Source organism: Salmo salar, chromosome ssa02 (genome assembly GCF_905237065.1).
Source record: "Salmo salar chromosome ssa02, Ssal_v3.1, whole genome shotgun sequence".
Taxonomy (NCBI): domain Eukaryota; kingdom Metazoa; phylum Chordata; class Actinopteri; order Salmoniformes; family Salmonidae; genus Salmo; species Salmo salar.
The window spans coordinates 45901930-45926388 of record NC_059443.1 but is presented as its reverse complement, the minus strand read 5'-3'; the positions used below and the strand labels follow the sequence as shown (position 1 = coordinate 45926388).

General features: G+C 42.0%; 1 protein-coding gene across 1 annotated transcript; it reads left to right on the top strand.

The window, feature by feature from the left end:
- The first annotated feature begins 4340 nt into the window (after positions 1-4340).
- On the top strand, positions 4341-24021 carry LOC106584098 (fasciculation and elongation protein zeta-2). Its single transcript, XM_014168966.2, is given in 9 exon segments — positions 4341-4709; positions 4711-4851; positions 5622-5730; positions 5937-6050; positions 6405-6540; positions 6690-6817; positions 21750-21825; positions 22021-22086; positions 23038-24021. Coding segments are annotated over 9 exon segments (1053 nt in total). The 5' UTR covers positions 4341-4482; the 3' UTR covers positions 23094-24021.
- The last annotated feature ends 438 nt before the right edge of the window (positions 24022-24459 follow it).

The following is a 24459-nucleotide window of genomic DNA, read 5'->3' as shown; positions in this document are numbered from 1 at the left end:
TTCAGACTGAGGGACCTTACAGAGGAAGGGGTAGTCATTAAAAAATCATGTCAACCCCTATTATTTCACACAGAGTGAGTCTATATAACGTATGTGATTTTTTAAGCCAAATGTTACTTCTGAACTATTTTAGTTTTGCCTAAACAAATGTGGTGAATACTTATACAATGACTCTATTTTATTTATTGAATTTGTATAATTTGTAAAATTTTCTTTTCACTTTGACATTCTGGAGCATTTTGTGTAGATCAATGACAAAAACAATGCAATTCAATCTATTTCAATCCCACTTTGTAACTCACATTTATTTATTTTTTGATCAAGGGGGTGTAGACTTTCTATAAGCACTTGTACATATATAAACTCAGCAAAAAAATAAATGTCCCTTTTTCAGGACCCTGTCTTTCAAAGATAATTCATAAAAATCCATATAACTTCACAGATCTTCATTGTAAAGGGTTTAAACACTGTTTCCCATGCTTGTTCAATGAACCATAAAAAATGTATGAACATGCACCTGTGGAACGGTCGTTAAGACACTAACAGCTTAGGCAATTAAGGTCACAGTTATGAAAACTTAGGACACTAAAGAGGCCTTTCTATGGACTCTGAAAACACCAAAAGAAAGATGCCCAGGGTCCCTGCTCATCTGCGTGAACGTTCCTTAGGCATGCTGTAAGGAGGCATGAGGACTAACGATGTGGCCAGATCAATAAATTGCAATGTCCGTACTGTGAGACGTCTAAGACAGCGCTACAGGGAGACAGGACGGACAGATGATCGTCCTCGCAGTGGCAGCCCACGTGTAACAACACCTGCACAGCATCGGTACATCCGAACATCACACCTGCGGGACAGGTACAGGATGGCAACAATAACTGCCCGAGTTACACCAGGAACGCACAATCCCTCCATCAGTGCTCAGACTGTCCACAATAGGCTGAGAGAGGCTGGTCTGAGGGCTTATAGGCCTGTTGTAAGGCAGGTCCTCACCAGACATCACCGGCAACAAAGTTGGCTATGGGCACAAACCCACCGTCGCTGGACCAGACAGGACTAGCAAAAAGTGCTCTTCACTGACGAGTCTCGTTTTTGTCTCACCAGGGGTGATGGTCGGATTTGCGTTTATCGTCAAAGGAATGAGCGTTACACCGATCGTTACGCTGGAGCAGGATCAATTTGGAGGTGGAAGGTCCGTCATGGTTCGGTGTGTCACAGCATCATCGGACTGAGCTTGTCATTGCAGACAATTTCAACGCTGTGAGATACAGTGAAGACATCCTCCTCCCTCATGTGGTACCCTTCCTGTAGGCTCATCATGACATGACCCTCCAGCATGACAATGCCACCAGCCATACTATTCATTCTGTGAGTGATTTCCTGCAAGACAGGAATGTCAGTGTTCTGCCATGGCCAGCGAATAGCCCGGATCTCAATCCCATTGAGCACGTCTGGGACCTGTTGGATCGGAGGGTGAGGGCTAGGGCCATTCCCCCCAGAAATGTCTGGGAACTTGTAGGTGCCTTGGTGGAAGAGAGGGGTAACATCTCACAGCAAGAACTGGCAAATCTGGTGCAGTCCATGAGGAGGAGATGCACTGCAGTACTTAATGCAGCTGGTGGCTTCACCAAATACTGACTGTTACTTTTGATTTTGACCCCCCCTTTGTTCAGGGACACATTATTCCATTTCTGTTAGTCACATGTCTGTGGAACTTGCTCAGTTTATGTCTCAGTTGTTGAGTCTTGTTATGCTCATTCAAATATTTACTCATGTTAAGTTTGCTGAAAATAAACGCAGTTGACAGTGAGAGGATTTCTTTTTCTGCTGAGTTTATATATCCTAAATATAGTTTCAACTTTGTGAACAAGGAGAGGCAGAGTTTGCTCTCTGAAAGGTTTCTTCAGTCATTGCCTGTATATTGGTCTCAAAACACTGGTTGGTCACGCAGTCTTTCTATTTCCCACACTCTATCTGGACAAGTCTCTCAGTCATATTGTTTGGCTACTTTTCACTCTCATATGCATCACAAATGCTATTGTAACATTTATATCAATGAATACCTGTCGCAGTAGTACAAATATTAGACTGCGATTGCATTGTTTGATTAATTTTTTGGATTAATAAAGTGAACGGTGGAACTTACTGCCATCACACCCATTCTCCATTACTCTTTAGTGCATTTTGGAGGTCAGAGATTCCATTGCAGAGTAGTACGCAGCCTTGCTTGAGTTACAAAGTAAAGGTGACTTGAGAATAGAAATTACACATGGCACTGCCAAAGTACCAGATATTGGTACTGCTTTGTTTAATACTGGCAACTATATGCATACTGGGGTATAATGTCCAGCTAGAGGCAAATGAAGCAATGGCCTTTGCTCTGGGCTCATTCAACCAGAAATCTAATGAGGAGCATCTCTACAAAGTTCTTAACTTCAAGTACAAACTGCTTCAGGTGAGCTCGCCAGAGTTTCACCTAAAATTGGGAGTGTATGCTGAGCACACACCTTTTGGTTGTATTGTTATAGAAATTGTCTAAGGTTCTGCTGTTTGTGTTTTCCATTGGTCATGCTGTAATGATAATGGTTGTCAGGGATAGCTGTAGCCTACTGTATGTTGTTGTTAATTGAATGATTGTTACTGAGCCAATGAACTTTTTCTTGCCATTACAGATCATGATTGGAAAGGAATTCATCTTGAATGCACGGATCAGACTAACCAATTGCAAAAAGGAGAGGTGCAGAAAGATAGTCCCTCTGGCACTGATAAAGCAATGGTAAAAAACGAAGGTAAAGTGTTTATCACTGCAAAGATTACTCAGTTATAATAGCACCAGACTAACACAGTAATAGCCTATAGGACAACATAATTAACAATATGCAACACCTTACTTGACACCCAGCATCATAACACGTTATGACACGGTCATAACCATGTCATAACAGCTGACATAACTTGTCATAAACTGTCATAATATGGTCATAACACTGTCATGACACATATTTAAATCTGTTGTGACATATATTGCGTTGTTTTATGGCTGGTTATGACACCTACATAAGAGTGTTAAAACCCACAAAACCTACCACGGTAGTTATTTTATGGCTGCTTATGACACCTACATAAAGGTTTCAAAACCCACTAAACCTACCACACAAGACAAAACAATCCATTTACATTTTACATTTGAGTCATTTAGCAGACACTCTTATCCAGAGCGACTTCCATTACACCATAGTCTACTTTTCAACATTATGTTTATGTTATATAACATTTACTGAAATTGACCATATTAAATTATTATTGTAATTGCGCACACATTGATGTCAGACATGCACCTGCCCCAATGCTCTGTTGCTGATGACTGGGATGAATGCAGGAGCAGATTTCAGAAGCAGGGCAAGACACCCTTTTTTTTACTGATGACTGACATAACGGCATGTATGTGATTAGCCTATATGATTATGATGGTCATAATGCTTCTTGACAGTATCATAAAGTGCATTTTCTTAGTTCAAGTAAAGTGGCACAGGATAGTCATAATGCTTCATGACAGTGTCATAAAGTGTATTTTCTACAAGTTATTTAAAATATGATGAAAAAAAAACATGACCGTAAAGAATTCATTACAACAACAATAAAGGACTTAAGAAACACATTTTCAAACAAAAGGAAACTTCTTGGCAGGGAAAAAAGACATTTGAATAAATGTGGGTTTTCACACTCTTATGTAGGTGTCATAGCCAAACATAAAATAACGCAATATATGTCACAACAGGTGTAGATATATGGGTCATGATAGTGTTATGACCATAATATGACAGGTTATGACAAGTTATGTCAGCTGTTATGTCATATTATGACAGGGTTATGAATGTCATAACGTGTTATGAAGCTGGGTGTCAAGGAAAGTGTTAGTATGAAAGAATTATGTTTTAATGCATGTGTTGTGCATGTGTTGCATGCATGTGTTGTTTGCAAACTAATGTAAAATTAGTCCCTGAAGCATCAACATATTTAGTCATTCTCTGGTGACTGGTCTGAATTTTGATTGTAGCCTAGCTAAGCTACTATTATTGTGTAAATGTCATTAAATTCCATAGTTTGGGTCTTGGGACTACAAATTATTTAATGTTCTAGATTATTGAAAATAAACTGCCTTATATTTTGTTTGGCCTCTATCTCTGTGAATACATTTGGTTACGTTTTTGTGCCAAAGGGTCATTTTGTGAGAGGGAAGCCCGGCCTGAAAGGAACCCCTGGCACCATTTTCCTTTGACCTTAGTGTTCAGTGATTGCAGATCTGTAAAACCCAGAGAAGTGTAAGCACTAAGGCGTAGTCTCCCCGAATGTTGTTATATTACCATATTGCTTGCGCCTATCCCGTTTTTAGAGATCTGCAAACGCCAAGAGGTTAGGACCTTGGAAGTGGCGAAAAATAGTTTTCAGACCGGTCCAAAGAAGCACAACTCCCACCGGAGGATGCTGTGTCCTGACATTCCGTCGTCGCGTACATCATTCATCAGAGGCACTTTGGGTGCAGCCATGCCGGCGCACCTTGCACATTTCGATGACGATTGGCACGATTTTAAGGAATTTGAGCCGGTCTCAGTGCAGGGGACTCGGATGGACCGAGTAAACTTGGTTGTCGAGCAGGTGACAGGCGTTCTGAGGGTCCTTCCAGAGCTCAACAACAGCTTTTCGTGGCGAAATAAGCAGCTTCAAGTCCACGGAAGATCTGGTGAACGATTTAGACGAGAAATTGACAGTGTTTCCGATATTTCAACACCCAAACGGAGAACATTGCCCCGTAAACATTATCACCGAGGATACAACATTGAGGAACGACGAGTGAGTATGCGAAGTGACTCCTGGCCAAAGTTAGTTTGTAACAACACCGTTCCTCCCTTGCAACATGCTATCACATGTCAATGTCGCGCCCTGCACAGTAGCGTCCAACTCATACATGCTGTCACGAGTATTGATGGTTGATTCAAGCTGCCGACATTCAACATTGTATCAGATAAGCTTATATCATATTTACACCTATTCGAGAATATTGCTATAGGCTTACAGTAATGCTACATTCATTTCACTAGAAGTTTACGTTTATAATTATGCTTTTTTCCCCATGCATTATTGTTGCTATGCACGTACTGTCTGTTGTGCTGATGACTTGTCAATAAGCAACGTTAGCAATTACCCTTCCCTGGAGTTCAGAATAAATAGGACAATTCACATTTATCCCCTCCTAAAAGATGAAAGATTTGGCTCATGCCTTGTGTAGAGATAGTTGATCCCACTAATCTGTTTGTGGTTAATAAATAGTTTCCCCAATACTATGCTGTTTATAAATGATGGATTAGTTATTAATGTCTCACCCTTCCCCTTTTCACTATTCATAATACTGTCTTAAAGCGGTGCGACTGTAGCATTATCAACAGCCCAAACATATCGCACAGCTGGCAGATTAGTCCTCGTTACATCTTACTGCTTCCAAGTGTGGTGTCATTATGACAAATATAACCACTTTTGACTATTATTAGAAGTTAGCTATCACTTCTCTACATGAGCTTTTGGTGTTAACTTTCATGTGTCTCTCGTCTCATTTCCCCCCACAGGATCTGGAATGCTCTCGCAGATAATTATGGTCATGTCATGGCAGTGGATCGGAAACAGTCTCGAACGCGCTCCCTCCATCTCCCCACTCTAAACCTCAAAGACAAACCAGTGAGTCAAGTTCTTGCTTCATAGAGGGCTCTTTCTTTGCCCCTTTCCTTTCATCCCCACTCTCTCTCTCTCGCTCTATCCCTATTCCCTACCCCTCTCCCTGCCCCTACCTTCCTGTCCAATCTGTTTATCGCTCCAATCTAAAATTCAGAATTCATTGTGCCAGGATTTAGTTTAGATTAAATCCCCTACCCCTGACCTGTCAGAGGGTGGATGATGTAACACAGGAGCTGTCTGACGATGAGCTGAGGGAACAGATGGACATGCACACCATCATCGTCTCCTGCCTCAATGACGAACCCCTCTTCACCACAGAACAGGTAGGGCTAGCCACCAATTGACCAACCTACCAAACCCACAGCTCTGCCTGGAATAGCCCAAAACTGACCTGCACTTTATCAAAGATAGAATGCAGTGTAGCAGATCTGGGTATGAGGCTTGTGCCTGTTGCTTGAATGTGCTTCACATAGACAGGTGACAGGTGAACTGAGCCTGTGTTTGTGTGTTAACCAGAGTTGGGGTCTATTCGATCGACATTTCCAGTCAATTCAGGAATACAATTTCATTCCAAGGATTGGAATTGCACCACATGGAGAAATTTTATGTCCAATGCAACAGACAGGAATAGAAATGGAACTGATCCCAAATGTGTGGTGTTGCCGTGTGTACTGTAGGTTATTGAAGAGATAGAGGAGATGATGCAGGACTCTCCTGACCTGGGGGCAGAGCAGAACCACCCCTTTCAGTCAGACCTCTCCACGCTCTCTCTGGACATCCAGCGCCCCAGAACAAACCACAGCTATGAAGAGCGTGAGTATATCTCTGTCAGTTAGGTGTGTGTGTGAGTGAGTGTGTTTGTGTGTGTGCGCATGTGTGTGTGTGTAAATGGTGGGAGGGGGAGGTTGAATGTGTGTTTGCATTGTTATGCTACATTTCTGTGTGTGTGTGTGTGTGTGCAGGAGAGAGGACCCTGTGTGTAGCAGAGCTGAATGAGCGGCTAGAGGAGGTGGAGATGGCCATCAGACATTACAGTGAGGAGCTGATTCAACACCTGGCCCTCAGGGACGAGCTGGACTTTGAAAAAGAGGTGAAGAACAGCTTCATCTCTATCCTGATAGATGTGCAGAATAGACAGAAGTAACACAGGGAACTTCTGAAGAAAAATAGAAAAGTCCCGCAGGGCCGACCAGAGAGAACACAAGCACTAGGATCAGTGAGTGACACCATCCATGCTGTGCGTGCACACACACAAACACACACACACAATTCCTGCTGATACACAGTTTTATGGCATTGCTTAGTAACCTTTTAATGTATTCAAACCTTATACAACTTCTTTCTTGCTTGTACAGATGTCCCCCTGTATTACTATCTTGATACCTTATTACTTCACTCTTTTTACAAACTAATTTCCTGGTTTATTGTTTTGGGGATATTGACTTTTTAAACCTTGCACATGGTTCCTCCTATTTTCATCTGCTTGTTTCCTGTTTGTGTGCCTCTTACTTCCAATTTCTCTACTTCACTTCCTACCTCTCTAGCGCTTTAGCATGTTGGGGCTCTCCTCTGCCATTCAAAATGGCATCCGGCAAACTTTTGGGAGTGGTGGGAGTGAAAGACAGGTGCCTATATTTCTCTCTTACGCTCTGTCTGTTGCTTCATTGGTGCTGTGTGTGTTTTTGTTGGTCAACTAGATGGTAATTGTACATTAAGTACAATTGGTAGGATTAAAACGATTTTTGTGGTAGTGGTAGAAGTTTAAAACATTTTACTTTACTATTTAAAGCAAAGCAGTTGCATATAGTCAAAGTTTAATGAAGTAAAATAATTATTTTGATTAACTACTATATCAACCATATTAATTTGGATTATGGGCAGTTAGATCACAAAAATGTCTCAACTACAGTTGTTGCGTGTGAAAACGAAAAGAAGAAAGACAAAGAACAAAGCGATCTTTTGTTAAAAGATGGGAATAAAAAGCAGGATCATGTGGACAACACTCTTAGGAAAGCAAAGAAACTCTGAATCAATCATGCTGTGGGTTTCAGATAAATAGATGCACGATTTACGTTTGTAAAATGTTTTGTGTGAAGGAAGTTTGATTTTAGGTGAATGATGATGTAATGATTAGAAAGTTGTAAGCTTTTATTTTGGTAGAGAAATATCTAGTGGTGACAACTCTTTAAAAGTATTTATGTGGTAGTTGATGAACTACAGTGCTTTTAGAACGTATTCACACCCCTTGACTTTTTCCATATTTTGTTGTGTTACAGCCTGAATTTTACATGGATTAAGTTTAGATTTTGTGTCACTGGCCGACACACATCACTAGTTACTCCACAATACTAACCTAAATGACAGAGTGTAAAGAAGGAAGCCTGTACAGAATACAAATATTCCAAAACATGAATCCTGTTTGCAATAAGGCACTAAAATAAAACTGCAAAACATGTGGCAAAGAAATTGACGGAGCTTGAAGAATTTAAAAAAGAATAATGTGCAACCCTGTGGCATCCCCATAGAGACTGCCAGAGGTCCGGACAACAGGCCCTCCGATTTGACACACTGAATTCTATCAGAGAAGTAGTTGGTGAACCAGGCGAGGCTGTCATTTGAGAAACCAAGACTATTGAGTCTGCCGATGAGGATGTGGTGATTGACAGAGTCGAAAGCTTTGGCCAGGTCAATGAATACGGCTGCACAGTATTGTTTCTTATCGATGGCGGTTAAGATATCGTTTAGGACCTTGAGCGTGGCTGAGGTGCACCCATGACCAGCTCTGAAACCAGATTGCATAGCGGAGAAGGTGCGGTGGGATTCGAAATGGTCGGTAATCTGTTTGTTGACTTGGCTTTCGAAGACCTTAGAAAGGCAGGGTAGGATAGATATAGGTCTGTAGCAGTTTGGGTCAAGAGTGTCCCCCCCTTTGAAGAGGGGGATGACCGCAGCTGCTTTCCAATCTTTGGGAATCTCAGATGACACGAAAGAGAGGTTGAACTGGCTAGTAATAGGGGTTGCAACAATTTCGGCAGATCATTTTAGAAAGAAAGGGTCCAGATTGTCTAGCCCGGCTGATTTGTAGGGGTCCAGATTTTGCAGATCTTTCAGAACATCAGCTGACTGGATTTGGGAGAAGGAGAAATGGGGAAGGCTTGGGCGAGTTGCTGTGGGGGGTGCAGTGCTGATGACCGGGGTAGGGGTAGCCAGGTGGAAAGCATGGCCAGCCGTAGAAAAATGCTTATTGAAATTCTCAATTATAGTGGATTTATCGGTGGTGACAGAGTTTCCTATTGTCAGTGTAGTGGGCAGCTGGGAGGAGGTGCTTTTATTCTCCATGGACTTTACAGTGTCCCAGAACTTTTTTGAGTTTGTGTTGCAGGAAGCAAATTTCTGCTTGAAAAAGCTAGCCGTGGCTTTTCTAACTGTCTGTGTAAATTGGTTTCTAAGTTCCCTGAAAAGTTGCATATCACGGGGGCTGTTCGATGCTAATGCAGAACGCCACAGGATGTTTTTGTGTTGGTTAAGGGCAGTCAGGTCTGGAGAGAACCAAGGGCTATATCTGTTCCTGGTTCTAAATTTCTTGAATGGGGCATGCTTATTTAAGATGGTGAAGAAGGCATTTAAAAAAAATAACCAGGCACCCTCTACTGACGGGATGAGGTCAATATCCTTCCAGGATACCCGGGCCAGGTTGATTAGAAAGGCCTGCTCGCTGAAGTGTTTCAGGGAGCGTTTGACAGTGATGAGTGGAGGTCGCTGACCCATTATGGATGCAGGCAATGAGGCAGTGATCGCTGAGATTTTGGTTGAAAACAGCAGAGGTGTATTTAGAGGGCAAGTTGGTTAGGATGATATCTATGAGGGTGCCCGTGTTTACGGCTTTGGGGTTGTACCTGGTAGGTTCATTGATCATTTGTGTGAGATTGAGGGCATCAAGCTTAGATTGTAGGATGGCTGAGGTGTTAAGCATGTCCCAGTTTAGGTCACCTAGCAGCACGAGCTCTGAAGATAGATGGGGGGCAATCAGTTCACATATGGTGTCCAGAGCACAGCTGGGGGCAGAGGGTGGTCTATAGCAGGCGGCAACGGTGAGAGACTTGTTTTTAGAGAGGTGGATTTTTAAAAGTAGAAGTTCAAATTGTTTGGGTACAGACCTGGATAGTAGGACAGAACTCTGCAGGCTATCTCTGCAGTAGATTGCAACACCGCCCCCTTTGGCTGTTCTATCTTGTCTGAATATGTTGTAGTTAGGGATGGAGATTTCAGAGTTTTTGGTGGTCTTCCTAAGCCAGGATTCAGACACAGCTAGGACATCCGGGTTGGCAGAGTGTGCTAAAGCAGTGAATAAAACAAACTTAGGGAGGAGGCTTTTAATGTTAACATGCATGAAACCAATGCTATTACGGTTACAGAAGTCATCAAAAGAGAGCGCCTGGGGAATAGGAGTGGAGCTAGGCATGAAGCTCCCGATGCACAGTTCTGGTGCTGACGTTGCTTCCAGAAGCAGTTTGGAACTCGGTAGTGAGTGTTGCAACCGAGGACAGAGGATTTTTATGCGCTACGCACTTCAGCACTCGGCTGAGCCGTTGTTCGCAGCTGAGCCATTGTTGTTCCTAGACGTTTCCACTTCACAATAACAGCACTTACAGTTGACCGGGCAGCTCTAGCAGGGCAGAAATTTGACGAATTGACTTGTTGGAAAGGTGACATCCTATAACAGTGCTGCATTGAAAGTCACTGAGCTCTTCATTCTACTGCCAATGTTTGTCTATGGAGATTGTATGGCTGTGTGCTCGATTTTATACACCTGTCAGCAACGGGTATGGCTGAAATAGCTGAATCCACTGACTTGAAGGGGTGTCCGCATACTTTTGGCCATGTAGCGTGTATTAACAAATTAGGGCACATAAGACACCTGTCTGATTCACGCTTGTCTGAGTGGACTTATCCATTGCAGAGGCCGCAGGGATGGCACACCAGTATCACCAGTAGTACATTTACTGTTAATTCCCATCATTTCTAATCTACAATGTTTGTTTGGTTACGGTAATTTCTGTTAATGCACTCAACATATTATTATTATTACAGTCTTACTGTTGTCACAGTTGTCATTGTAAGAGTGGACACGTTTGCAGAGCACACAACCTAGGCTGTGAGAAAAAAGTTTTGGTTTATTTCATTCCATTTACAAGTTGTCAATTTATTAATTGTCTTTTGTTTGGAGCACTCCTGTCAATCTTGAGTAAAGGACACGCAACTGATTACGCATATAGAATTAGGACTAGTCTACTTCTTAGTCTGCGAGCAGATATAGGCCTATAATTGTGCCCATTTGAGGATATAATACTATTTATGATTGTCTTAACTTACCATCACTGTGGAATTTCTGAAAGTTATTTTGTCTTCGCCTCAAGCAGCGAGTAGACAAAGTCTGTTTATACATCCATTGAAAATGGTAGTTGTTCCTCAACACAGCCTATTTGAAAAATCTTTACAGCTCGCTCCCTTTCGATTACCACTCAGCATGAAAGGGGAAGAAATGTATTGCTCTGATCCGGTGGAAGCGTCATAAAATAGGTCTACCTGATTACTTCTTATCCCTTGTGCAAAATAGCCTGCAGCTGTGTCTGTCTGTCTAGAGCTCACTGGAGCTGAAAACTCTGAGGACCCAGAATATTTTATACAATGTTGCAAGTTAGCTAGCAGGAGCTTCAGGCCTGACCAAATTAATACAATAGCTGACACAATGTTTTAAGTTCCTTGCAGACAGGTCATGCATAGACAATGTGATTTAGATTATATTTATTTTTATCAGGATGGCTTTAAGTAGACTATTTTTACATATTGGCAATGGAAATAAAAGTTACTTTTAGATTTGTATCATTTTTATTCAGATATAATTAAATTTACCACACAACATTGATTTTGAGATATAAAGACTTTATTATAAATTAAATTAAAATGTTCCATGAAAATGTGCATATGAAAATCATAACTGGCATGCAGAGCGGTAGAAATGGTATGATAACTTGGCACTCCAAATGGAAAAGGTTGCCATCCGCTGGTGTAGCCTATTACCGGAAAATTCAGGAGCTTAACAGCCGAGGCAAATCTGCGAAAGCCAGCAGCAGCGGGCAACGGGAGGAGGAAGGTCGGGAACAGGTGTTTTTCTTCTGGTTAGGCTATATTGATCTCTGGCTCTCTCTTTAGTAATTTATGTGTCTTCATTTTTAATCGCAGTGCTTAAAGCATCAGACAAGCTCAGAAGCTTGTAATAATTTCAATCACTATAGTTGATTTTATTTAAACATAGGACGTGGAAAAATACAAGTACATTTTTTTTCGACCAATCAGACGACTCTTGGTCAACTAAGATTTGTTTTAGTCGGGGACAGCCCTACACTGTATGTAGAATAGATTTGTATGTAGACCTACTGATAGCTAGCTGTAAGTCTAGCTAATAAATGAACTCTTTAGGCAAAAAGTACATTTCCTGAAGTAAATGTGGTTTGTTTGCTAGATTGATTTAAAGTATGTATGGTTTTGAAATATGCTATAGTAGTGGTAGTGCCTGCGGTAGTACTGGTGGTGACTGATTATAGTTGAAAAAGTACGTAGATGAAAGCTAAGATAGTCTGAAAATATGATAGTTGGTTTGGTGTATCTAGCTTGAACGGTTCAAGAGTTACAATTATTGTTGGTGGGTATTATATGCTAATTTATGCTAATTTAAGTGGTTAAAATGTATAGTGCAGACCAAAGCTAGTGCGAACCAGAGCACACCCAGGGCCAGAGCTGTACCAGAGCTAGTGCAGACAAGAGCAGTAGTTGTGGTCAGTAGTTGTGTGGTTGTGGTCAGTGGTTGTGGTCAGTGTCTAAACTACAGTTGTTGCATGTGAAAACTGAAAGAAGTGCAATGAGAAGCAGGGTTGCCAGGTCAGGCTTACATTTCTAGCCCAATGACCTCTCAAAACCAGCCCAAAAGGCCTGAAAACTAGCCCAATGAATTTTTTTACTGCAAGAGAGGAGTTGCCATACCTAGACAATAAACAATTTTTCCATAACATTATCGAGACAAGAAGGAATATCATACTAACTTGTAAAATTAGGGTTTCCTCAAAATAATAATTATTGCAAGCTATGACATGATGTAATAAATAATAGGAATATGTGACAAGAGAAAAGATAATTCCGTTAGCTGTGGTATAGGGGCCATATTGTTATTATAAACTGTTTACCAACGTAATTAGAACAGTACAAAGTAATGTTTTGTTATACCGTTGGTATATGTCTGATATACCACGGCTTTCAGCCAATCAGCATTCAGGGCTCGAACCAGGTTTATAATTGTAAATAAATCCCCTTCGTGCATGTGTATAACAATAGATAAATCCTACAGAAGAGTTTGAGTGATGAAAGTTGGACAGAGGATCTCGAAATCTCTGAGCAAGAAACACTTGGACGAACATAAAAAAACGAATGTTAGGCTTTTTTCTGGCAATTGGGCTGTTATTATGTGCCAGGTGTTAAGACTACAAACTGTCATTGACTTGTCATTTCAATAGGCATAGGCTTTAGACTCAAATCTGGGTTTTTGATTCTAATTCAATTTTACCATAGTTTGCTGAGATAAAGGCAGGTAGCCTATAGCCCCTGATAGGCCTACATCTCATTTCAGATAGTCTACAGTAGCCTAGACAAGATGTAGGCAAGATGTAAATGAACGATTGAGCAGCTTGCTTAGTTCAAATTAAGACACATTTATTCAACATGAATAGCGAGGCGATTTCGCAATAAGAAGTGCTTGTTTCCCCAATAGCCGGCTGGAATAGGCTACTGAGAATGGGGTCATAATTTCAATCACTGAATTAAATATTAATAACATATAAATGAACTTAATATGCTTGTCAACAACAGCCAGTGTTGATTTTTTTGAATGGGTTTTACCTGTAGCCTAATCTGACGATAGTTCATAATAACACAAGGCTACACCAACAAAGTTATAGGCTATTTATTAAATTGGTTTGCCAGCACCACAAGCGGCACAAAGGCTACACAAGCGGCACAAATTGATTTGAAATGACTCCAGTGATATCGTCATTTCAACATTTCAACAACATTTATTGTATCAAATGGTAGCCTACAATGTCATATACATTAATATGTTTACTTGATGGCCAACAGAGGCAAATGTATAATTCTCCACATTTAGCCTAATGTCAGTTTCATTGAGGACATTCCCCCGTAAAAAAGAACCAGGCGAGGGAGTTCCATAACTTCCTTTAAACATTTCTACTTGGGCAGCCCCTGAGACCCAAGAACTGAGTATCCATAAAGCACTTTGCTTGATACCTAAGCAGTCAACATTAGAATGCAGTTTAAACCACCTCCAAGCGGATTTATGTAATGCGTTCTAGTGCATTCCCAGTCATTTTCCAGTGCTTTGTCTCCATTATTTATTGATGTTCATCAGTTCTAGAGTATTAATATGTTTTATGGAAAAAGGTTTGGAAATAGGTGTCTCCATAATGACAATCTAAATAGCCTACCTACAACGGTAAAAAGTTGTCACAACGTACCCGCGTGCTAGAGGTCGACCGATTATGATTTTTCAACGCCGATGCCGATACCGATTTCTTGGAGGACCAAAAATAGCCGATACCGATTGATCGGGCGATTTTTTTATTTATTTATTTGTAATAATGACAATTACAACAATACTGAATGAACACTTATTTTAACTTAATATAATACATAAATACTATCAATTTAGCCTCAAATAAATAATGAAACATGTTCAATTTGGTTTAAATAATGCAAAAACAAAGTGTTGGAGAAGAAAGTAAAAGTGCCTTGTAAAAAAGCTAACGTTTAAGTTCCTTGCTCAGAACATGAGAACATATGAAAGCTGGTGGTTCCTTTTAACATGAGTCTTCAATATTCCCAGGTAAGAAGTTTTAGGTTGTAGTTATTATAGGAATTATAGGACTATTTCTCTCTATACGATTTGTATTTCTTATACCTTTGACTATTGGATGTTCTTATAGGCACTTTAGTATTGCCAGTGTAACAGTATAGCTTCAGTCCCTCTCCTCGCTTCTACCTGGGCTCAAACCAGGAACACATCGACAACAGCCACCCTCGAAGCAGCGTTACCCATGCAGAGCAAGGGGAACAACTACTCCAAGTCTCAGAGTGAGTGACGTTTGAAACGCTATTAGCGCCCACCCGGCTAACTAGCTAGCCATTTCACATGGGTTACACCAGCCTAATCTTGGGAGTTGATAGGCTTGAAGTCATAAACAGCGCAATGCTTGAAGAATTGTGAAGGGCTGCTGGCAAAATGCACAAAAGTGCTGTTTGAATGAATGCTTATGAGCCTGCTGGTGCCTACCACCGCTCAGTCAGACTGTTCTATCAAATATCAAATCATAGACTTAATTATAATATAATAAACACACAGAAATACGAGCCTTAGGTCATTAATATGGTCGAATCCGGAAACTATCATCTCGAAAACAAAACGTTTATTTTTTTCAGTGAAATACGGAACCGTTCCGTAATTTATCTAATGGGTGGCATCCCTAAGTCTAAATATTCCTGTTACATTGCACAACCTTCAATGTTATGTCATAATTACGTAAAATTCTGGCAAATTAGTTCGCAACGAGCCAGGCGGCCCAAACTGTTGCATATACCCTGTGTCACGGATTTCGTCGTGGTGTTGAAGAGAAGACCAAAATGCAGCGGGTATGTGGATACTCATTCTTTTAATGAAAATAATCGAAGCATCCACAGGGAAAAACCAAAACAATAAACAGTACTCACGACTAGACAGTGTAGCATGCTCAATAAACGCAGTGCTCACAAACAATTCCCCACAAACACACAGACAAACACACCCAACTAATATAGGACTCCCAATCAAAGGCAACACCACACACCTGCCTTCAATTGGAAGTCCACCCCAATTAACTCTACATAGAACAACCCAACCTAGACAGAACATACAAAACACAACTCCTTCTGCCACGCCCTGACCAAAACTTATACACCTACTCCACCTGCTGGTCAGGACGTGACACCCTGACTCTGCGTGCAATGAAGGTAAGAGAACTGACAATTTCACCTGGTTAATATTGCCTGCTAACCTGGATTTCTTTTAGCTAAATATGCAGGTTTAAAAATATATACTTTTGTGTATTGATTTTAAGAAAGGCATTGATGTTTATGGTTAGGTACAGTCGTGCAACGATTGGGATTTTTTCGCAAATGCGCTTTTGTTAAGTCATCCCCCGTTTGGCGAAGTTGGCTGTCTTTGTTAGGAAGAAATAGTATTCACACAGTTCACAACGAGCCAGGCGGCCCAAACTGCTGCATATACCATGACTCTGTTGCAGAGGTGACACATTTTCCCTAGTTAAAATAAATTAATGTTAGCAGGCAATATTAACTAAATACGCAGGTTTAAAAATATATACTTGTGTATTGATTTTAAGAAAGACATTGATGTTTATGGTTAGGTACACATTGGAGCAACGACAGTCCTTTTTTGCGAATGCGAAAATACCGATTACCGATTGTTATGAAAACTTGAAATCGGCCCTAATTAATCGGCCTGTCACAACGTCCACAGAAGGTGGCGCCCCTCCCCGGTCGGGTGGTGCTCGGCGGTCGTCGTCGCCGGCCTATTAGCTGCCACCGATCTATGTTTCAGTGTCTGTTAGTCATGTCTGTTTTTTGGTTGCACCTGTGTCTTGTCTGTCATTAGTAGGGGGGGGTATTTAGTTTGTCTGTGTTTAGTCAGGATTCGGGCGGGATTGTTCTATGTTACGTGTGGTAGGGGTTGTATTGATTTAACGTAGTTGCTTTTACTACGTATTCGTTTAGGCATTAGGGTTGCCGGGCTGCGCCCCGTTTGACTTTTAGAGTGGAGCTGCAACTCGTCATTTGTCTTTTGTGCACCCTGCCTTATATGTGGATTTTGCCCCTTGGCAGTATTAAATACGTTTTGCTCAAACGGATCTCAGTCTCCTGCACCTGACTCATCCTACAGTGTTTTATCTGCCCGTGACACAGCCATTCCGATTAATTGGTCGACCTCTACCGCATGCTGCTCTCGCTCGTGTCGCTCACCTGACTCAGCCAATAACTGTAGTGCTCTCTCAACACACATACATACATACACCCCTCTGGCTCTCCCCACTACTCAATCACTCAGCAACAGCCTGTCTCACTGCCTGACAGTCAGGAGCAGGTCACGGTGAAATACACTGCTCAAAAAAATAAAGGGAAAACTTAAACAACACAATGTAACTCCAAGTCAATCACACTTCTGTGAAATCAAACTGTCCACTTAGGAAGCCACACTGATTGACAATACATTTCACATGCTGTTGTGGAAATGGAATAGACAACAGGTGGAAATTATAGGCAATTAGCAAGACACCCCCAATAAAGGAGTGGTTCTGCATGTGGGGACCACAGACCACTTCTCAGTTCCTATGCTTCCTGACTGATGTTTTGGTCACTTTTGAATGCTGGCGGTGCTTTCACTCTAGTGGTAGCATTAGACGGAGTCTACAACCCACAAAAGTGGCTCAGGTAGTGCAGCTCATCAAGGATGGCACATCAATGCGAGCTGTGGCAAGAAGGTTTGCTGTGACTGTCAGCGTAGTGTCCAGAGCATGGAGGCGCTACCAGGAGACAGGCCAGTACATCAGGAGACGTGGAGGAGGCCGTAGGAGGGCAACAACCCAGCAGCAGGACCGCTACCTCCGCCTTTGTGCAAGGAGGAGCAGGAGAAGCACTGCCAGAGCCCTGCAAAATGACTTCCAGCAGGCCACAAATGTGCATGAGTCTGCTCAAACGGTCAGAAATAGACTCCATGAGGGTGGTATGAGGGCCCGACTTCCACAGGTGGGGGTTGTGCTTACAGCCCAACACCGTGCAGAACGTTTGGCATTTGCCAGAGAACACCAAGATTAGCAAATTCGCCACTGGCGCCCTGTGCTCTTCACAGATGAAAGCAGGTTCACACTGAGCACGTGACAGACGTGACAGAGCCTGGAGACGCCGTGGAGAACGTTCTGCTGCCTGCAACATCCTCCAGCATGACCGGTTTGGCGGTGGGTCAGTCATGGCGTGGGGTGGCATTTCTTTGGGGGGCCGCACAGCCCTCCATGTGCTCGCCAGAGGTAGCCTGACTGCCATTAGGTACCGAGATGAGATCCTCAAACCCCTTGTGTGACCATATGCTGGTGCGGTTGGCCCTGGGTTTCTCCTAATGCAAGACAATGCTAGACCTCATGTGGCTGGAGTGTGTCAGCAGTTCCTGCAAGAGGAAGGCATTGATGCTATGGACTGGCCCGCCCGTTCCCCAGACCTGAATACAATTGAGCACATCTGGGACATCATGTCTCGCTCCATCCACCAACGCCACGTTGCACCACAGACTGTCCAGAGTTGGCGGATGCTTTAGTCCAGGTCTGGGAGGAGATCCCTCAGGAGACCATCCGCCACCTCATCAGGAGCATACCCAGGTGTTGTAGGAAGGTCATACCAGCACGTGGAGGCCACACACACTACTGAGCCTCATTTTGACTTGTTTTAATGACATTACATCAAAGTTGGATCAGCCTGTAGTGTGGTTTTCCAGTTTAATTTTCAGTGTGACTCCAAATCCAGACCTCCATGGGTTGATAAATTGGATTTCCATTGATTATTTTTGTGTGATTTTGTTGTCAGCACATTCAACTATGTAAAGAAAAAAATATTTAATAAGATTATTTCTTTCATTCAGATCTAGGATGTGTTGTTTAAGTGTTCCATTTATTTTTTTGAGCAGTATATATATGTTTTAAGAGAAATGCTATGGCGGTTGCGGTGCAACTGTGAAATAGCGCAAAAAGCCGCAACCCGTGAACAGTACATTTTCACCCGCAACATCGTTTTCAAAGTAGCCCAATTTGGCCAGAAAACCGCGAACATGGCAACACTTATGAGAAGTGATTGGGTGAAATATGAAGAGAGTGAACAGTGGCTGTTGTTTTCCAAGGCAGTTGTTGCTAGGTAACAGTTTCCTTTCCTGGTCCCTCCATGGCTAAAGCCAGTGTGAGAAACATGCTAATAAACATTTGTGCTTTGAAACTAAATAAATACTGCACCCACAGCACACTAGACAGAGAAAGGAAAGTGTACTTCAAAACGTGATTCAGTTTTATTGGAATATGCAGCTGTTGTTGGTAAGTAATGCACCTGCTAGCTTCTGACATTTACTAACTGCATCTATAAAGACAGCAGTTGATGGGTTCCTAAAACAGCTCTATCAATTGATTGGTAGATGCTATTGTAACGAGCATTGTTGTCACGTCCTGACCATAGTAAGTTGTTCATTTCTATGGTAGAGTAGGTCAGGGCGTGACAGGGGGGTGTTTGTCTATTTTTGTATTTCTATGTTCAGTTTCTAGTTTTGTATTTCTATGTTGGTGTTGTTTGGGTTGATCTCCAATTGGAGGCAGCTGATCCTCGTTACCTCTAATTGGAGGTCATATTTATGTTGATGTTTGTCCCACCTGTGTTTGTGGGTGATTCATTTTGAGTAGTGTGTTTCCCTCTCCATGTCACGGTTTGTTGTTTTCGTTATTTCAAGTTTTGGTGTTTTGCAGGAGGTAATGGCAGGGGACAAGACCCTGCCATGAAAGCAGGTGGAGACAGCGAGGGAGGAACGGTGACATTACGAGGAGCTAGCCCAACGAAGGAAGCACGAGAGGCATCCCCCCCCCAAAAAATTGGGGGGGCACACGGGAAGTTTGGCAGAGTCAGGATGGAGACCTGAGCCAACTCCCCGTGCTTACCGTGGGGAGCGAGTGACGGGGAAAGCACCGTGTTATGCGGTGATGCGCACTGTGTCGTCAGGGCGCACTCACAGGCCGGTGCGATCTGTGCCCGCGCCCTGCATTAGTCGAGCTAGGTTGAGCATACAGCCAGAACGGGTTGTGCCAGCTCTACGCTCAAGCTCTCCAGTGCGCCTCCACGGCCCAGTATATCCTGTTCCTGCTCCCCACACTCGCCCTGAGGTGCGTGTTACTAGTCTGGCGCCTCCTATGCCTGCCCCATGCATCAGGCCTCCAGTGCGCCTGCCCAGTCCGGGGTGTCCTGTTCCTGCTCCCCGCACTCACCCTGAGGTGCGTGTTACTAGTCTGGCGCCTCCTATGCCAGCCCCACGCATCAGGCCTCCCCAGTCCGGAGCCTCCAGCGACGCTCCTCAGTCCGGAGCGTCCAGCGACGGTCTGCAGCCCAGAGCCTTCAACGGCGGCCTGCAGCCCAGAGCCTTCAGCGGCGGCCTGCAGCCCAGAGCCTTCAGCAGCGGCCTGCAGCCCAGAGCCTTCAGCGGCGGCCTGCATCCGAGACCCTTCAGCGGCGGTCTGCAGCCCAGAGCCTTCAGCGGCGGCCTGCAGCCCAGAGCCTTCAGTGGCGGCCTGCAGCCCAGAGCCTTCAGCGGCGGTCTGCAGCCCAGAGGACCGGCTGCCTCCAATTGGAGATCAACCCAAAAAACAACAACATAGAAATAGAAACCTAGAATATAACATAGAAATAGAAAACATAGAAAACCACCCAAAAACACCCCCTGTCACGCCCTGACCTACTCTACTATAGAAAATGACATCTTACAAGGGTCAGGACGTGACAGCTATTCCTAATCCGTTGCTAGATTTGAATAGCAGAGAAGTAGACGAAAACGTCACACCCTCTAACTTTTTGTCTAAAGTGGTACAAATTTCAGATGTTTATAAAAATGTTACAGAAAATGTTGTTGAATCGGTTACTAAAACAACTTTTCAGAATAAGATATTTTTGTTCCGCATTCAGATTTGAAAAGCAGAGAAGTAGAGGAAGATTTCATATGCTCTAACTTTTTGTAATAGTTGTTGACCGAGTGTATAAATTAGATGATTTGTGTAAAAAGTTGCATCGTTTCATTTACAGTGAATTTTGGGATTGAGGATTTCAAAATGGGGCCTTTAGAATGTTGAGGAAATTGCCATGAAAGTGGATGGAGGACAAAAAAAAGTATAACTTAAAAAGTATAAAATATATAAAAAAGTATCAAATATATTTAAAAAAAAAAAGGTTGTCTACACGTTGTAATGTGTCCACTGTGTTTCTAGCTTGAACAGTGCTAAATAATAATAACAAAAAGTCTGAAGTACGACGAAGATTTAAAGTCTGGACTTTTGCTTCGCAAGTCCCACCTAAAAATGCTGATCCACCCAGCTTCACATTTCCATAAACTGAACATAAATTACTCGCTGTCTCACCTCTCCATAGGAAATGGCTAAACATACCCCCCCCCCCGCTGTATTTAAGAAGGAGTCTTAACAAACATCACTATGTTAACTGCCTTTCTACAATGGTTGCCCACTTCTACTCTCATGGAGCAGCAATTGAACAATTGTATTTAGCATGTACAGTGCCTAGTGAAAGTCTTCACACCCCTTGCACAGTTTGCTAAATGTTCTGCCTTAAAATTACTACACAATTTCAATGTAAAGGAAAATTATAGAAAATGTTCTTAATTAATTAGAACACAAAACAAAGATGCCTTGATTGCATATGTCTTCACACACCATAGTTAATACTTGGTGGAAGAACTTTTGACAGCCATTACAACAGTGAGAGGAACATTGGTGTAAAGTTGGTAGGATCTCATTCAAAATTATTCACAGCTGTAATGGCTGCCAATGGTGGTTCCACCAAGTATTAACTCTGGGGTGTGAAGACATATGCAATCAAGACAGTTTTTTTTATTGGTATTAATTGGAAAATGATCTATAATTCTTCTTTCACTCTGAAAATGTGGGATAGGCTGTGTAGATCAGTAGGAAAACAATATAACGTGGAATTGAATTAAGGCAGAAAAATGTGAAATGTGTACAAGGGGTGTTTACACTTACACTAGGCACTGTACTTATACTCTCTATTTTTCTCTGTTGTTTCTACCCCATGGTCTCTCTTAGTATCTGACAACAGTCATTCCATATGAGAAGAAAGGAGGTCCACCATCGGTGGAAGATCTTCAGATCCTTACCCAAAGTAAGTGGCACCTCTCAGGTGCAGAGCATTTATCCTCCACACATCAAATGAATCTTGAATAAATACAAACATTTTGTGCTAGTTCAAGTACAGGGTACAGTTGTTTATCTAGTGTTATAGATGGTTGACATCCCGTGGTCAAATACATTCCTGGAATAAATATAATTTTCTGATTGGTTTGCGTTTCTGTTGCAGTCCTGCACGCTATGAGAGACGACAGTGACAAGGTGCCCAGGCTTCTGACAGACTACATTCTCAAAGGTGAGTACACTCAGCCTCTCCCTATGTACATTTGAACATTAGTAGGCTATATTACAGGGATTTATGTGTTATTGGTGTACAGTTGTCTCTGCATCGTTTTGTAGAATTCAAGAGCATAACGGTTATTGATAACTCATGATTTTCATTAGGCTATTTTAAGCTAGGCTTTTCTACTGTTTAAGTTGTTGTGCCTTTTCTTTTGTGTATATGGTACAGGGCAATTTACTGTTGAGTGATCTCCTTTTTCATTTCTTTAAAAAAATGTCTCTCCATTCTTCGTTTTCTGTTCAATGTCTCGCTGCATTGTACTTGCCAGCTGTGGTGTGAGAGCCATGGACAGAGAGGTTTGTGGCACACATTCACAGACACTGTATTGTGTGGTGTAGTTCACTCATTGCGGGAGAGCACCCAGAGTGGCCAGTGAGCTTTAGTGTACTGTAACCGTACCCTGTCCTTGTGTCCTGTCACTGCCCCCAGCCCCTCACTGTCACACTGCTGCTGTTTAGGGTATGGTAGACCCCATTGCCGCTCCCGTTGGTGTCACAAAGTTATCCCTGACCCATGACCTTGCTTTGCGTAACCCTTCACATCTTCAAGTGATCCCAAATGGACCTGATGGGTTCCCCTGAAACGCTCCCTGGGAATCACTGCTCTTACAGCCATTGGAACCTATTTCTCTTTCTGGGCTCACTGAATACTAAATGGATGTATTGGCATATTGTGTATTTTTGCCGTTGCTGTTTCAAGTGTGTTTGGATTCCTTGAGACTGTTTTCCTGATCAAACCTAGATAGATACAGGTACTTGGTTATTTTATTTCTCCAGTTTTACTATTTCATTCCGTTTTTCTCCACCCAAGCCTGTTCTATTTCTTACTTTATATTTTCCCGTAGTTGCCTAACTGGCATTCACACATAGTCTCAGCCATACTCATTAATATGTGTTTCCACAGTGCTTTGCCCAACAGAGACTGGAAGGACAATAACGGACATTTTGGAAACGAGGTGAGGGATCTGGTTTCAGTGTCAACAAGCAAAATGAAGAGGACTCAGTCAGTGTATAAAAAATTAAAACATAAGCACACTTAATTTATTCTTTATGATGCATGGTATTTTACCTCAAGTTGCTCCTTTTTGTGTAACAGCCATAGATGTTGTATACCTCGATCAGTTTTTAATTTTCTCTGTGTTGAGCATAGTGATTTCCCAAACCTTGTGTATTTGACAACTTCAAGTATTGTTTTATTGTTTTTACTTTAAGTGCAGTGTAAAATACAGTACTCAAAGTCATTAGAAAGATACTCATACATTCTAGTGTAGCATCTACTGTATGTGGCTGATTTCAACAGCCTTTTGGACGATAGGGGGCCTTACTTTTTTGGCCCTGAAGTAAGATCGAAGCTACTCATATCCAAAGGGTTGTGATTTCATTTGATTAACCTAATCTGAAGGTCTCAGAAACGACTGAGCACTTGTAATATCAGGGATATGAAACATTTTAGGTTTGTTTAAAAGTGCTTAAATACATTTCATTAATAAAATAAACCTTGAACTAACATGGCCTCCCTAAAAGCACTGCACATATATTTTTTTAGTCATAGCTAAATACTGTAGTAGTACCATTGTTGTCATACTTAGAAGGAATTGCAAAGGTAATGTGAACAGAACTGTAATTAATTACAGAGCACTGATGTGACTACTAGCTATGCATTTGAGTAAATAATGACTCACTGAAGCCCTGAATCAGAGGCACCATGCAGCCCAGACCTGGCCAGTCTATGAAGGCTGTGCACACAAGCTGGGCGTTATTATATTTCTATACACAAGAAATGAAGATGCCTTTTTATTTGCACATTTGTAAATGACTTATTTTTAACCAAATGTTATTATACTGAGCTACTTATCTGCTAAAAGTATAAAGTCAAATGTAAACCCAATTTAATCTGTTTTTGTTTCATTACTGAGTCAACTCACTTTTTTTTCTCTCCTTGCTCATACAGCATACTCCAGCTGTCCGTCAATGATAATGATATGGAACAACATAGACAACTTATTTAGTTATGCAACCCTGCATTTAACAGGCAGCCATGCTCTTTCAATGCCACTTTACTCTAATCCTCATTGGAACATGGGGAAATCATGAAGCTAGTGTTATATTGAACACAAAACATAGACAAATAACTCATTTTTCCAACTCCAACTAGGAGAAAAACATTAGAAAGAGGAACAACATATATGGATCCAATGGTTTGTGCAAATGTGAGAGAGATGGCTTCTTCAGTACCAGTGTCTTTCACTTCACCAGTAGGCCTATAGATACTTGAGGATAAGAGTAACTCACACGTGCGTATAATACACGTGAAATACAAAAACAA